Raw genomic sequence first — 14,284 nt, 5'->3', positions numbered from 1 at the left:
CAACCGTCTATTCCTCAGGGAAACCTTCCTGGACAGGATCAACCTCTAGTCCCAGGCTCTCCTGGAATTCTGTACCTGATTTCCCACTGATCTAGGGGACTGAGAGGTTGTCTCTTTCACTAAATACATGCTCCACACTGCAGCAACGCAGTCGTGTTTCACAGGCCTGAGCCCCAGCTGTGCAACATGGTAGCCCTTCTACCTGGGAAGACAATACCTGGCTGGATAAGTGTGAAGGGCAGAGAGGTGAGAGATGAGTTCAGCCATAACCTACCCTTCACATTCTTTTGAGTCAAGCTGGGAAACCCAAGCCCATTTTCCCTTTTCGACTTCCCTGGCATTGCCCGTGGCAGCGGGTGGGGAGGTGGGAAAGGAGGCAGCATCTGGCTGGCTCACCCATGCAATCCAGGGGCCGACTCCCACCCAGAGGGTCTGTGGGGCTGGGAAGGCCCAGTGCACGAGACTGCCAGGTTCCTGGAGCAGTGGAGTCCAAGTTGTTCAGTTCTCCAAGATCATCTCCTGGGCTGCCCTTGGGCACCAGCCTGTCAGGGCTGAGGTGCAGTTCAGCTCTCCTGGGAATTCCAGGGCCTGCACTTGGGAGTCCTGTGCCAAGAATGGCCTCTTACCCACTGGTGGAATTCCCACCCCCACCCCCCGAGGCAAAATACACTCAGACACGAGGTGGGCGAGAACTGCACACCCAGGCAAAGGGCAGAAACCAGTTCAGATCAAATGCATGCATGGAAAATATATGTGGTTCAAATTAATGGTTTTATTTTCATCTTTAACACTAGCAGAGGGATCCAAAACAGATTGACATACATGGATTTTGTTTAAACGTAACAAATGAAGATTTGAACTATGTACACTGAGAAGGTAAAGGGATTCTCCCATAACAAACTTTTCCTATTTCGCAGTTTCTGAATAAGTAAAAACTAAACATACATTTCTTTCCGATTTAATCTAGGGTAAAGTAATACAACTTTTATGATTAACCACTTATGTAGACTTTAAGCATAAAAACTAAAGCCATTTGGAAATGGGTGTCATCAATTAGTTGACTGGTTGGCGCCTGAAATCTGGGTATTACTGAAACATGAGGTCCAGAGGGAACGTAACGCCCACCGCGATCTGAGGGTGGCGCTCCGAACACATCACCTGGACGAAAGTGGAGATGCTCCTTCCATCCTTAACTCTCACGTAGAAAATTATTACTTTTATTCAAACTAACTGCAAGTGAGCCAAACAGGTAAAAAGTCAGAATGAAGAATAAAATTACTCTTTTCACATCAAGGAGGGACGCTCCTTCAGCCCCGTTTAAAGTGAGTTCTGTGCTGGGTCCCTGCTCCTTGAGAAGGGTGAATCAAAGGTCAGTTATTGCTAGCAAAGCCCAAGTGGCCCCTTTCCCACCTCGGAGATGTCCCACGTGAAAAGGCCACTGGGCAGCTTGAAGCTCTGAGGAAGGAGGGTAAGAAGGTGAAGGCAGGCTGGCCTGGCAAGGCCCCTCCCTGGCGGCCTACCCTCCCAGGGGCTGGCAGGGCAGCTCGGGCCGCCTGGCCCCTTCCAGCGGCTGAGCAGATACGTGTTGGTGGAGTAGAGCAGAGGGTCTTACCCGGGCTCCTTGGGGAGGAGTTGCCACCACACTTTGCCAACCCAAATTTATGGAGCAGTCCAAACCCCAAGGATCAGAGCCCAAACAGCCAGGAGAGCAACTTCTGCAACAAATCCTCATTGGCTGGGGTAGAGGAGAAAGCCAGGCAGCAGCCCAGCTAGTCAGGTAGGGCAAAGTTCTTGACAGAGAGAGGCAGCGGCTGATAAGGCCACCATTACTGCCATCACCTCCCAGGACCCACACCTGGGCGAACAGACTGAGGTGCAGTGGCCACTTGGCCAGCATGGGATGGCCGCCCACCCTGTGTCCTTTAGAGCCAGGGCCCAGGGAAGGCCTCTGGGGCACAGGTTAAGGTTCCTGAGAACAGTTGGTGAGCAGGGGCGGGCAGGGATGGCACTGCTCCACAGGCAACACTAGGCCTCTGAGGGGACACTGACAGTGCTACATCTCTGTGCTGCTGAAAAGGAAGAACGGGCTTTATTGCACATTTTCATTCATAAAGAAATGGGGATTCCCTGTAGAGGGTTGCAGAGGTCACTGCACGTCAACACTGCAGTATAGGTGGAACTGTGGTGACCCGGGCTCTCCAGGGACCAGGCCTGGGGCTGCTTCCACAGCTGGAATCTTTGGGCCGGGTGGACGGTGTCAGGTGGTCACAGTGTGGTGAGCAAATTGGTTGACTGGCAGACTCCTGCGGTGAAACAGGGCGGCCCAGGAACGCTGGGGTGGAACTGCTCACTCAGTGGCTAGGGCTGGGAGGAAGCTGTTTTACAGGAAAACTTCTTGGCCAACACAGAGGTTCCAGAAAGAGGCTGAACCCACAAGTCTCAATTCCAGTGTGCTTGGGAGCTCTCAGGACAGCCCACAAGCTAGGAGATCCCAGGGAGAGAACCTGAGTTCACAGGGTGGAAGGGCAGCCAGAGGGCCCCTTTCTCCTGCCTTGGAACCAGACCACCCAGAGGAGCAAAGACGCAGAGCTGGCCTAGGAAGTGGGCTAGGTCCAGCCCCACAGCATCAAACAGGAGACAACAAAAAGACTGAGAGGGGACTGGGAACAAAAGGGCAGTTTACATATCATACGTGGGTTTTGAAATAGTCTTTCTGAGCTCAGGAAATTGGAGGCAGATACCCACAGATCCCGGACAAGACTGTGGGGAGAATGCAGCCATGCTGTCTGTCTGTCCATTGTCTATCCTGAGCAGCTCTGTACAGTTCATATATAAATGGGGTGGTAACGTTTGTGGTTGATCTTTTTCCTACAAGTTGGGCAAGTATTGGCATTCTTAAGGGAATCACGGAGGCACTGGCTACAGAAGACATGGCCACATTCTGTGGAAACGATGAGACGCCCGTTCTGCACAATCTAGAAAACATTGAGAAGGGATCAGCCTTCAGGCTCACCCATGCCCCAGAGCAGCAGCAGTGCCGGGACAATGCCTGCCCCAGCACCCCTAAGATCATCCGAGAGGAGAGGAGGAGGCCAGGGCTGAGCCTGGATGACGCCTGCTACTACTGTCCTACCGGGCAGGTGGTGGCCTCTGGGACCCAAGGGCAGGAGGCTGGAACCAGTCTTCCAGCAGCAACAACTGGACAGGGTTCAGGGGGCCTCAGTAACAACAAGCAGTTTCTGCTAAGGGCCAGCATGGGGAACATACAAGGCCCAGGGGTTTGCATGGGCAGAAGTGGAAGGGACCAAGGAGAAAGGAGCACACCCCACCTTGGCTCAGACACAGCACCACAGCAAGCCACGCACCAGCCAGGGATGACTGGAGGGAGGTTTGTCAAATTCCAACTAATTCATGAAAGCAGCCTATCTGATCTACTCTTTAAATTGGAGCATTCTGGAAACCAAAAGAAAGGAAGATACAGCTATGTATGCTTACCTCCGAGTACCCATCCATGCAGATCGGACAACTGACAGTACCAGAAGGTCTAAAACCACAGGGTTTCAAATCAGTTTCTCAGCAAACTCTAAGCGTCCAATTACATGACATAAGCTGCTTCACAGAAGCAGCCAAGCAGCCCACACCACCTCCCAAGAGCCTTCTGCGTGTTCCTTCCCTGGTTTCCTCTGCCCTTGCCTTAGCACAGTACCCAGGAGACCTGCAGGCAGCCAACTGCCCCAAAGGGGTGGCGGCAAAAGGGGAGGAGGGAGCAGAGGGGGCAAAACAAAAGGTGTTGACAACCCAAGTGGCCCCCGGCTCCTACAGCGTACACCAGCCAACCCACTACCCACAACCTCAGGGGATGTCTGGAGCAGCTCCAGAGTCCCCCAGAAGCCTGGGCCCCCCAAAACTGTTCTTCACATCAGAAGGTGGCAGGGACACTAGCAGCCAGGGATTGTTCGTCCTGGCAGCACCGGGCACACCCTGGTCACTGTGGGAAGAGTTGAGCCCAGCTCTGGATCCAGTGCCAACTGTAGCCAACTGCTGGGCAAACGCTTGCCCTGCCTGACCCAGGGGCTCACGTGACCGCTCACAGTTAAGGCATTTCTAGTCCACCCCCAACTCCAGCTGGTGAGAGGGCTCCCACGGTCCCCATCGTGGCAGCAGTGGGCAGGGCAGTGGCCCATGTGTACCTGAGTCCGGTGGCCCCCTCCTCCCTGGCGCTCCTAGAAGTGTGAGTGGTCACATAGACATCCCTGTCCCTGGACAGCTCCTCGTCATCACTGCTCACCACGCAGCTGTCAGCACGGTCCTGGCGGAGCCGCCTCCCATCCCTTCGTGGCCGCCTCCTGTCTAAGGTTCGAGCCACATTTTCAGGGCAGAAGCCTCCCCACCCACACCAAGAGGCCTGGGGCCCCGTTTAACCCCCTCCCCTGCCTGGGAGAGGCCCACACCAAGGAACTGCTGCCCCACCCCGCGACAGGCCAGAAGGTCCTGCCCACTCCCCGGGGGCCCCTCCTTCCTTCCAGCCGGGAGCAGGGGCCTGAGCTGTGGCCCCTTCTAAGGTGATCTGCTTTCTCCAAACCCCAGTCTGCCTGGGGCAAAACTGTAGTTCAGCTCCAGGGAGGAATTTTCCTTGGCAGCTGGGAGAGGACTGAAGGCGAAGGCCCGACCACAGCGTGGCCAGGAGCTCCTGCCTGCTTGGGCCTCCCAGAGCTGCAGCCCTCATGCACAGCCAGTCCTCTATTCAAAGCAACGGAAAAACAAGATGAAGCCACTCACCGTCAACAATCTTTTAAAGAGAGAGAAAAAAACAAGAGAAAGAAGCATCAGTTTGACATAAAATATTCAAATCTTACAACACTCTTAAATGACAAAACTAAGACATTCCCTGTTTCACATGTGGGATCCCCTCCACAGGACCCTCTGGGGAGCAGCAGAGCACTCCCTCCAACCCTTGCTTGGGGAGCCCCCACGCCCTGCCCCAATCCTGGCAGGGGCAGATCTGCCCGCTCTTGTGGTAGGTCAGGGGCCCTTTCCCAGGCCGCCCTGCTGTGCGGCAGCCTCGCTGTGGATTGGCAGTGTGATCTAGGGCTGTGACTTACCGTCGCAGACCTTCGGCTTCCTCTTCTGGGTAAATGGGCAACAATGCCCCCCCTCCTCCCGGGGTTGTGAGGATTAAATGAGATTGCGCCAGGGTGTGGTGCTCAGTAGCTCACAGCTGCTCCACACCCACTGCTACTCCTATGCCCTCCCTGGGCTGACATCACCACAGAAAGGACATTCCACAAAGCTACTGCCAAGGGTGGGGCCTCTGTTTATTTGAAGAAGCAGGTTTGCCGTCTTAACTGTATTATTAAAAACTGCCTGAATAAGTAAACTAAAGCAGGCCATGCATGGACCAAGGACAAGAGTGACACAAACCAAGGACTGTAGTCGAATGAACTGTGTACACCCGAGGCCAAACGATTAATGAGAATGTGATGGACCCCTCCCCCGACTGCTCAGAACTCACATTTCTGCAACAACAGTTTCAAACCAGCTCACTTTAACTTCCTGTCCTGTCACCACCTGAAGATGCCTAAGGTACCACAGAAACAACTCTTGTCCTTCAGGAGGCTCTCCATGGCTGCCGCTGGGGAGCTGCAGGCAGCCTTGCTGGCCCACGGGCAGCAGGCATGGCGACTACTCCCTGTGGCCACCCTGCCTCGCAGAGGTGGGAAGGTCTCTCCCCTATTCTGACTTCCTCGCAGCAGGGCTTCACCCCTGAAATAAACCCCCTCAGTTAGACACATTCATGCCATTTGGAGGGCAGAAGTGGGAAGTCACTTTCAGCGGCTTTGGTGGCTGCTGCTGGCCAACGCAGCTGTGGGAGTCCAGAGGGAATTCTAGTGGACACAGTGCCGCCCCAAGCCCAGGCTCCTCAGCCCTAGAAAGCAGCCATAGTCATGTTTACTCAAACTCAGACCCCCACCTGCCGACCTGCAGCCTGGGCCAGAGGCGGACCACAGCGGTGGGCCGATGCCGACTCCGACACGTCCTGGGGGTCACTCCTGGAGGTCCACCCAAGCCTGCTCTCTCAGCTCTGCAGCACTCTGTGAACAACTCCTTCCAGATCTCAAAATCCATTTCTGCCTGAGCACCATGATGCTTGCTGCTTGACCCCACTTCCCCACAACAGTGAGTAGAAAGTGAACACAATCCTCACACATGGAGCTACTCAAGGAACCCTGCTTGCCCATAGAGGTGGCCAAACAGTGTGGCCATGGAGCTGGGGGCACCTGAGTCAACTGCATCATGAAGAATGCATTTGAAAAGCTTGGGACACAAAAGCACTGTCCATATATATAAAGTCTAGAAAACAGGAGCCCAAAAAAGGGAGGGTATGCTGGTTTGAATCTGTTATGTACCCCATAAAAGACTGTGCTCTTTTAATCCACTCTTGTGGGGACAGACCTATTGTGGGTGGGACCTTTTTTTAAAATTAAATTCAGTTTGATTGAAATATATTCACATACATACAATCATCCACAGTGTACAATCAACTGTTCACAGTACCATCATATAGCTATGCATTCATCACAATCTATTTCTGAACATTTTCCTTACATCAGAAAGAATCAGAATAAGAATAAAAAATAAAAGTAAAAAAAGAACACCCAAATCACCCCCCATCCCACCCTATTTTTCATTTAGTTTTTGTCCCCATTTTTCTACTCATCCATCCATATACTAGATAAAGGGGGTGTGATCCACAAGGCTTTCACAATCACACTGTCACCCCTTGTAAGCTACATTGTTATACAATCATCTTCAAGAGTACAGACTACTGGGTTGGAGTTTAATAGTATCAGGTATTTACTTCTAGCTATTCCAATACGCTAAAACCTAAGAGGTGTTATCTATATAGTGCATAAGAATGTCCACCAGAGTGACCTCTCGACTCTATTTGAAATCTCTCAGGCACCGAAACTTAATTTTGTTTCATTTTGCATCCTCTTTTTGGTCAAGAAGATATTCTCAATCTGTGGGTACAAGCTTTTGATTATAGATTATTGCCATGCTGCCTTGCCCATTCAAGGTGGGTCTTAATTAGTTTACTGGCATCCTCTATGAGAGGATAAAAGGCAGAGACATTTTGGAGAAAGCAACAGAAACCAGAAGCTAACTCCAGGAGAGGCCCAGCAGACTTCCCACGTGCCAGAGGAACCCCAGATGCCATCGGCCTTTCTTCAGAGAAGGTACCGTCCTATTGATGCCTTAATTGGGACATTTTCATGGCCTTAGAACTGTCGATTTGTGAACTGCTAAACCCCCAATGTAAAAGCCAATCCATTTATGGCATTTTGCACTCCAGTAGCTTTAGCAAACTCCACCACGGGGCTATGGCAGTAATGCTGGCCCCTGGGAAAACCCTAGGTGTGGCCAGGCACAGAAGCAAATTCTGTGAAGCAAGTTCCAGAGCCAGCCCCCTCCCCACTGTCCTTTGCCAAGATGGACCACTGATTAAGTGTGGCTACCTGGAAGGCATGGAAGGGGTCTTCACAGGCTCTCCTCAGGCAGTGCCAGCTCACCTCTGGCCACACCAAATGCAGGGTCAGGCCCAAACACTGAGCCTCCCAGGGAGGCGATGTGCTGGGTCGTCCTACAGGGCATTCAAAGGATGCACCGTGGCCTGGACCTCCTGGCTCAGTTCCCTGTGCCTTCCTGTATCCCCTTGTAACCTCATAATTCATGTGCACAAGACAGCCTCTCCATAGCTGGTGCTCTCTCCACCCAAGAGCTGTCTGTAAGGGAAATGTCCCTTCCTCAAGACTGCAGCCCTGCAAGTAACAGGGGCTTGCCTAGCACAGGAGATGGAGGCAGGGGCGAGTACCAGGGCTTCACAAATGTCTACCGAATGAACGAACAAATGGGTACAGGTATAGCAGAGCAATGGGGCCTCTGCTCCACCTGAGAGGACTTTAAAAGTATAAAACCAAAACCACCACAAAAACCACCCAGTCCTCTGGGCTCAGTTAGTACTGTAGTAAGCTGGCCCAAGGCCAGCTGTTCTGACCTTCTCCTCCACCTTCAGTCTAGCCTCTTTCTGACTACTATGGAGTAACGGCCTGGTGCCCATCCCCCCACCCCCGGGTCCTGAGCATTCTCACTGGCATCTGGAGAACAAACCCCCATAGTGGGTGCGCGCTGGTGCCTGCTCTGGGAAAAATGACCCTAGCACGGTTACCTCAGGCCCCTTCCTGCTTGTGAAGCACAGGTCAGCCTCAGAATACCTGGAATTCTGGATACCTGCTGTGGCTGCATATCGGGGCACACAACTCACCAGACCAAGCAGCAGGAACCTCGGAGTCCCTGTGCACGCAGATAGACTCCTGGCACTGCAGTTCTTCTAGTCCTACGTGGACAAAACAGCCATTTTTAACCTCCAAGCCCACCTGGACTCCGGGAAGCCTGGTGCTGATGTTCATGTTCATCGGTAACCGCCTGCAGCTGCTGCCCTGGCTCCTGGCATGAGGCTATGCTTTCCCCATGCAACCCCACTGCTCACTCATCCCAGTATGCACTGACAACAGCCACACAGACAGGGATGGGACTCTGTCTCTCCTGCACGGGGCCTCAACTGAGTACAATACAGTCTCACAAATGCCCTAGCAGGCAGGACACAGATTCTAAACAAAAACAGCACAATTCACCAGTATGCCAGAGAAAAGACCAGGAAAGATCCCAGGAAAATCAACCCGACTTGAAAAAAACACAAGCTCATGGAATCCAATGAAGAAAATAGCCCAAGCTAATGACATCTGTAATAACCCACCCGTTTCCTTCTATCACTGCGCCGCTTCTAGTCACAGCCGAGACTAGCACAGCGTGATGCTCAAGAAAAATGGGCTGAAAAATGGGCTTCAATCTACTCAACCACCTCAGGAAGCAGAAGGAAAGAAAACATAAAAAGCAGGCTAGTAGCTTGGATCAATTTTCTCACTGAAAACAATCAAAAGCAAGATAAAATACATGTATGTTTTTAATTAATGAAGGGACAACACAATAAGGAATAACCTAAAAGGAAAACCATAACCCAGGGAAATAAGTCAGTACCGCGAAGGCCAGCCACCCTGTGCCGGCAGGACCTGGAGGCAGGCTCACCACATTCTGAAGAATTCATCTTCCACAGAATGTACTTTCTGATCAGACAGTTGGTCCCTGTAAAGGTTCACACATGTACTGAAACCCATCCACGGATCCTAGTATCCAGGAGATCTCTCCTGTCTTAAAGACAGCTGCTCTCAGGACTAAACAGTACACTTAACCTGTTCCCAATATTCTGGTGGAATTGGTAAGACCCCTCCACTTTGGAACAGAACATTTCACATATTCCGACAGGCTGAATTCACCTCATTCATCACCTCAGCTCTGTGCGGAGTCAGCAACACTAGGCTTCCTAGGCCGATCTGCTCAGAGGAAGGGCGTCAACCTCAGGGTCCTCCTCCCTGTGAAGCACAGCTGGCATCTGGGTTACTAGATGATTAAAACAGGAAGAGCAATCAAGTGCCCAACACTGAGGCCAGGGCAGGGCAAGGCCTCTGCCTGAATGGCCCAGTAGGGGCTGGGACCAGAACCCAGGATTCCTGCACCCAAGCCGTTGTCTCCCCTGCACCCCTGGCCAGGACAGCTACCCTGCCGCCTGCATTCCTCTCCCTGGTCTCCCAACGGCACTCCTGACTGCAGACCCTACGAGGGTTAACCCCAAGTTAATTGGGAGTAGAGGTGCCAGAGCACGGAGTCCAAATTCAGGGGAAAAGGAAAAGGGTCAGAAAGCATGATGAAGAAGCCCATGTAGTGGAAGCAACGTGTTCATCCAAACAAAACAAGGGTGTAGAAGGGGACATTAGAATGTCAGCTTGTCACCCAACAGAAGCTGGCACACTCTCTCAACAGCATGCCACAACTAATCCCCCAAAGGCCTGCTGGGCAGAATCCTGGCCATGGTTCTAGGGCCTGGCAGAGAGGTGGCCAGCACAGCAGTGGTCACTGAGCATTGGATGAGTTAGGGAATTGTCACCACTTTCAAGTATTAATCAGCAACTGGAGTTGCATGTTCAACCTACCAGATTAAGCTAGCTTTACAGAATGGGACTCCTAGGGCCCCATATGGGCTCAAAGCCAAGCTGGCAGCGCATACATACCTCAGAAAGTACACGTTAGGGTCAAGCAGGGACCATGGGCAGCTAAACTCAAGTTCGTTTCACTGATCTCAGAATCTTCTAACCAATCTCTAGGGAAACCACTGGTTCCTGTTTGGCAGCTGATGTCCCCTTCATCATTCGCTATGATCTTATCAGATTGATGCCGGGGCAGTCTAAACTGTTCAGCAAGGGCAGGCTGCCCTTCCTTTGGGATCTAGAGATAGGGACAGGACAGCCAAGTGGTTTTGACCGGAGACCAGATTCTAAATCTGTCAACTGTCCTCCCTCCTTTCTTCTGAGTCTTAACACTTTGCAGCGAATGAGCCGTGTCTGTCCCAATAGCCTGGCAGCAGCCAGTGAGGGTTAACGCTGAGCTACACGGGGGTAGGTCCTCCTCAAGCAGCACCTGCTTCCACTTCCGCAACACTGTCAAATGTGTCATGTGCCCGCTGCCTTCCACTCCATAAACTGCAAATCCTGGCATACTATGTCAAAAGGAGCTAAAGTGGCATCCTCAAGAGAGGTAAACCCACCCAGGATGCTGGGTGGGCAGGCTGACCAGATGCCCATACCACAAACCAGTGTGTACCCGTGCCCTGAACAGTCTGCAGAACCAGCGTCTCAGCATGCCCTCTGACCAGCCCAGAGCCCATCCTCACCAGCTGCATACAGGTCCACTCTCTCCTGCCAGTCAGTAATTAGTCTCAGGGGAAGGGGGAAAGGCAGCCTCTCAGGCCTCATTCCCTCTGGAGTCCTGACAAAACCAAGGCATCAGGTGGCAATGTGGGCTACTGTGTCCTCCGGGACCACACTAACTGGCAATTGCTTTGGAACTCCAGAGATTTCCCACTGGCAGGCTGAGCAGATATTTTCTTTCCCATCAGCTGGTAGGACAGAGACTCACGTTTACTGGGCACCAACCCAGGTGCCAGGCACTCAAATGCAGGCTCTCATTTAATCCTCACAGTGACCTACTCACACAGATGACTGTGTCCCCATTTTACAGATGAAGCAAACAAGTTGAGGCAATGTGCCCTAGATCATACAGCTGGTGTAAACTGCAGAATCAGGAACTCAAGGGACATGAGGGGGCCTGGAATTGTGAAGGCCTCCCCAAACTGTTTTTGTGCCCAGCTGTGGAAGGGGCAAGACCACGCAGATCTACCGTCCGCAGGCAAGAGCCACCACAAATCGTTTCCCTCAACCATTTCCAGTTGGGCCTCAGTCATCGTGCTACAAGAATCTCGTTGGCACGTGAAACCAAGGCCTCAGACACTAGTACAGGTCAGGGGGCTCAAAGATGGGGAACAGCTACCTCTCCCAATCTCACACTTACCACAACGGAATCATTGTGAGTTAGGTCAACAACCACAGGCTCTAAAGATTCACAGGTGAGGTCCACTATTTCATCTCCAGCTTCAAAATAAAACATTTTAACAAGCATTAGGAGAAAGTAAAGAGGTACCAATCTAAGCTCTAGTAATATGATTACAAAAGTGGTGCAGGTTCATATAGAATTAACACCCTCCTGGAGGCTGTGACACAAAAGCATCAGGACCAATCGCCTTTATCAGAAACGAAAGTCAAAACACATTCTTGCAGAGTTTTGTTGAGTGGGTAGTGGGTGTTTACCGCTTTTACAAATATTCCACTGGGTGTGGGGTGTGTGCACACCTTCCCTCTGGTGCCACAGGCTCACATGGCTAGGCCTCCACACCCACCTGCTCCTTCCCAGGGGAGAGGCTGGGGGGCAGGAACCCACTGTTTGGCATGTATGGCCCGCGATCTCTGCTCCTCCCAGCAGGGGAGGCAACGGCAGCTGGGTCTGGATGGGTGTGGCTGCTGCCTGGCTCACAGACTTCCAGTCAGGCTCGGCTCAGCAACCTCTTCAGGTCTAAAATGGACATTTCAGTCTCCCTTTAGTTCTCATGCTCACCAACTTGGAGGGGGAACAAGGGTGTTATTTATTGGCGCCCCAGAACCCTGGCCCATGAAAATGGGCTGGCCTCTGTTTCGCAGCTTGTCTTCTGCGCTCTAGTGTACACCGTGTATGTCTACAAGATGCCAGGACAAAGCTGGGAAGGATGTGGAGCAACCCGTGAACAGCAGTCATGCCTGGCAGGTGGGAATGAAGGACAGAGGACAACTCTCACATATAATTGAAAAAAAAATTTGGAATGATTTTTGTTTCTACTAACATTAAAACATACAAAGGTAAAATTTTTAGAAGCAGTGTTGACCTAATTTAAATTTGGAGAAAGTGACATGCAAGTTAAAATGTTCTAACTTGTTATTACAATTTCACCAGAATAAAAACCATAATACACCACAAATATCCAATGTAGTTTATACAAGGGACCACTTTCTTTTTAACGGCTGCCTAGATCTCCCTCCTCAGACTCCCCATAAGGACAGCAGAGTTCACCAGGTCCTCAGCTCTGCGCATGGGAGAAAGTGGGGTCCTAGCCGGTAGGCCAAGTAAAGCCGCCTTTCAGGAATTAGCTAGCAGAAGCAAAACTCAGAGACCAGGGACAAGAGAGAGAACTTCATTCTCTGGGGGACCCTGGCGATCCACCTCAGAGCAAGCTGTTTCTTCTTAAATGCCAGTTTTCAAGCATGAGAGTAAGGAAAACAATCACATCTACAGAGCAAGGACTGGCTTCACTGGCTAGTGGACACCCCCCGCCTCTTTCTGTACCTCGCTCCCTGACCCAGCAGCTCTGTCAACACACTTGCCTTCTTGGGCAATTCTGTATCTTAATGAAAACCCTGACAGGAAAGCAGAGTACTGCACGTGGAAAAGCAAATGGGAAACACCAGTCTCATGGAAGAGGTGGGCTCAGGGCAGGCTCTCACTCTGCCTGCTGCAGGGTACCAGTGGGCTGATTGGCACCCCCAGCTGAGTCACCATTTCCAAACCCTAGGGGGGACTTAGGGTACCATAAAGGTACCATAAAGGGGGTGAAGTACAGCTCTTACCAATTCAGCTTGAAGTTGTAAGGGGAAAAAATACTTGGCAATGGAGACCATTAGGGGGTTTGGTGAGTTATGATTTTTGTAGGTCTTAAAAAAGACATTTTAAAGCTCAGAAGAAAATAGTTAGCCCTTGTGTATCAGTGCTATCTGCCAAGCATGGTTCTAAGGGTTTTGTGTCACTGATGCATTTCTGCCTTCTAATAACTCTATGCAGTAGGTACTTGACTTTTCCTGCATTTCAGATGAGGAAGCAGGCTCGAGTTCAGTAACCTTCATAATCACCCAGCTGGTAAATGGCAGCATCTGGCACTGACTCGCCCCAAAGCCTGTGCAGCCCACCATGCCACACAGCCCCCCGCCCCCACAAAGCCCCACAGCCACAAGTGCCGCTGGCGCTCTCACCACTTTCTACAAGCTCTATGGGTTCTGCTTCCAAGGCCATCTCGGGTATGGAGGCTGCTTCCCGAGTTCGCTTCTGGGCTTGTCTAGAATGTATCGTTCCGCCACGACGCTTTCTCTGTGAGTAGTGAGGAAAAGAGAAACAAACATTCACCTGACTGATACGATTTCAGCATGGAGTCTAAGTAAAAGGAAAAAAGGTCAACAGAGGAATGTTTCAATTAAGTTAATAATGTTTTAAATAACTGTTAAGACTATGAGTAGACTTGAGGTTGGGGCCTTTCAAACCTTGAGCTTCTAGAATACTGAATGTTTATAGAGAAAGAAACCATCCAAAACATACAGTGAATCAAAATTTCATAAAGTAAAATTTTCAGTATGTCAAAAGCATACGGCAGATTCCTCTCTGGAAGCCCCCTGGTCCAAGTCCAGATTTGGCATTGGCAGTGGATGCCCTCCCTGGCCAGCCAAAAGATTGGAAGCCCCTTTCTTTAACGAGGCTATAGACCTAACTCCCTTGAATTTGTGTTCAGCCTTACTGAGCCCTTTTTTGTTTTTCATCCCAAGGAACATCACTCTTCAGTTTATATCCATTGTGAAAGCTCATCTTCCTTTGGGAAACATGGTCTTCAACCTTTCAGGATACTGTCAAGTATGATTTGCACCCTTGAAATCGTCCTCCCACCCCACCCCAGCTCAAGGAACCAAAGTTGCTTTACAGCCAT

The 14,284-nt window shown here is 51.2% G+C and overlaps 1 protein-coding gene across 5 annotated transcripts in view; it reads right to left on the bottom strand.

The window, feature by feature from the left end:
* Window positions 1-752: 752 nt before the first annotated feature.
* The window catches only part of RNF4 (ring finger protein 4), a 34,771-nt gene continuing 21,239 nt past the window's right edge, over window positions 753-14,284 (bottom strand). For 4 of the 5 annotated variants that reach the window (XM_037829273.1, XM_037829276.1, XM_037829275.1 and 1 more), the window contains exons 3-7: window positions 13,563-13,677; window positions 11,521-11,600; window positions 4,780-4,789; window positions 4,191-4,350; window positions 753-2,975 (exon numbers count right to left, since the gene is read on the bottom strand). In XM_037829273.1, coding sequence (XP_037685201.1) covers window positions 2,720-2,975; window positions 4,191-4,350; window positions 4,780-4,789; window positions 11,521-11,600; window positions 13,563-13,677 — 621 coding nt within the window. In that variant the 3' untranslated portion in view covers window positions 753-2,719. Of the gene's footprint in view, window positions 2,976-3,495; window positions 3,545-4,190; window positions 4,351-4,779; window positions 4,790-11,520; window positions 11,601-13,562; window positions 13,678-14,284 lie in introns of all 5 variants that reach the window. The other variant, XM_037829277.1, reaches the window with a different exon arrangement.

This window comes from Choloepus didactylus, chromosome 3, assembly GCF_015220235.1.
Source record: "Choloepus didactylus isolate mChoDid1 chromosome 3, mChoDid1.pri, whole genome shotgun sequence".
NCBI lineage: Eukaryota > Metazoa > Chordata > Mammalia > Pilosa > Megalonychidae > Choloepus > Choloepus didactylus.
The sequence above is the reverse complement of the archived record's forward strand: the minus strand, read 5'-3'. Positions and strand labels throughout refer to the sequence as shown.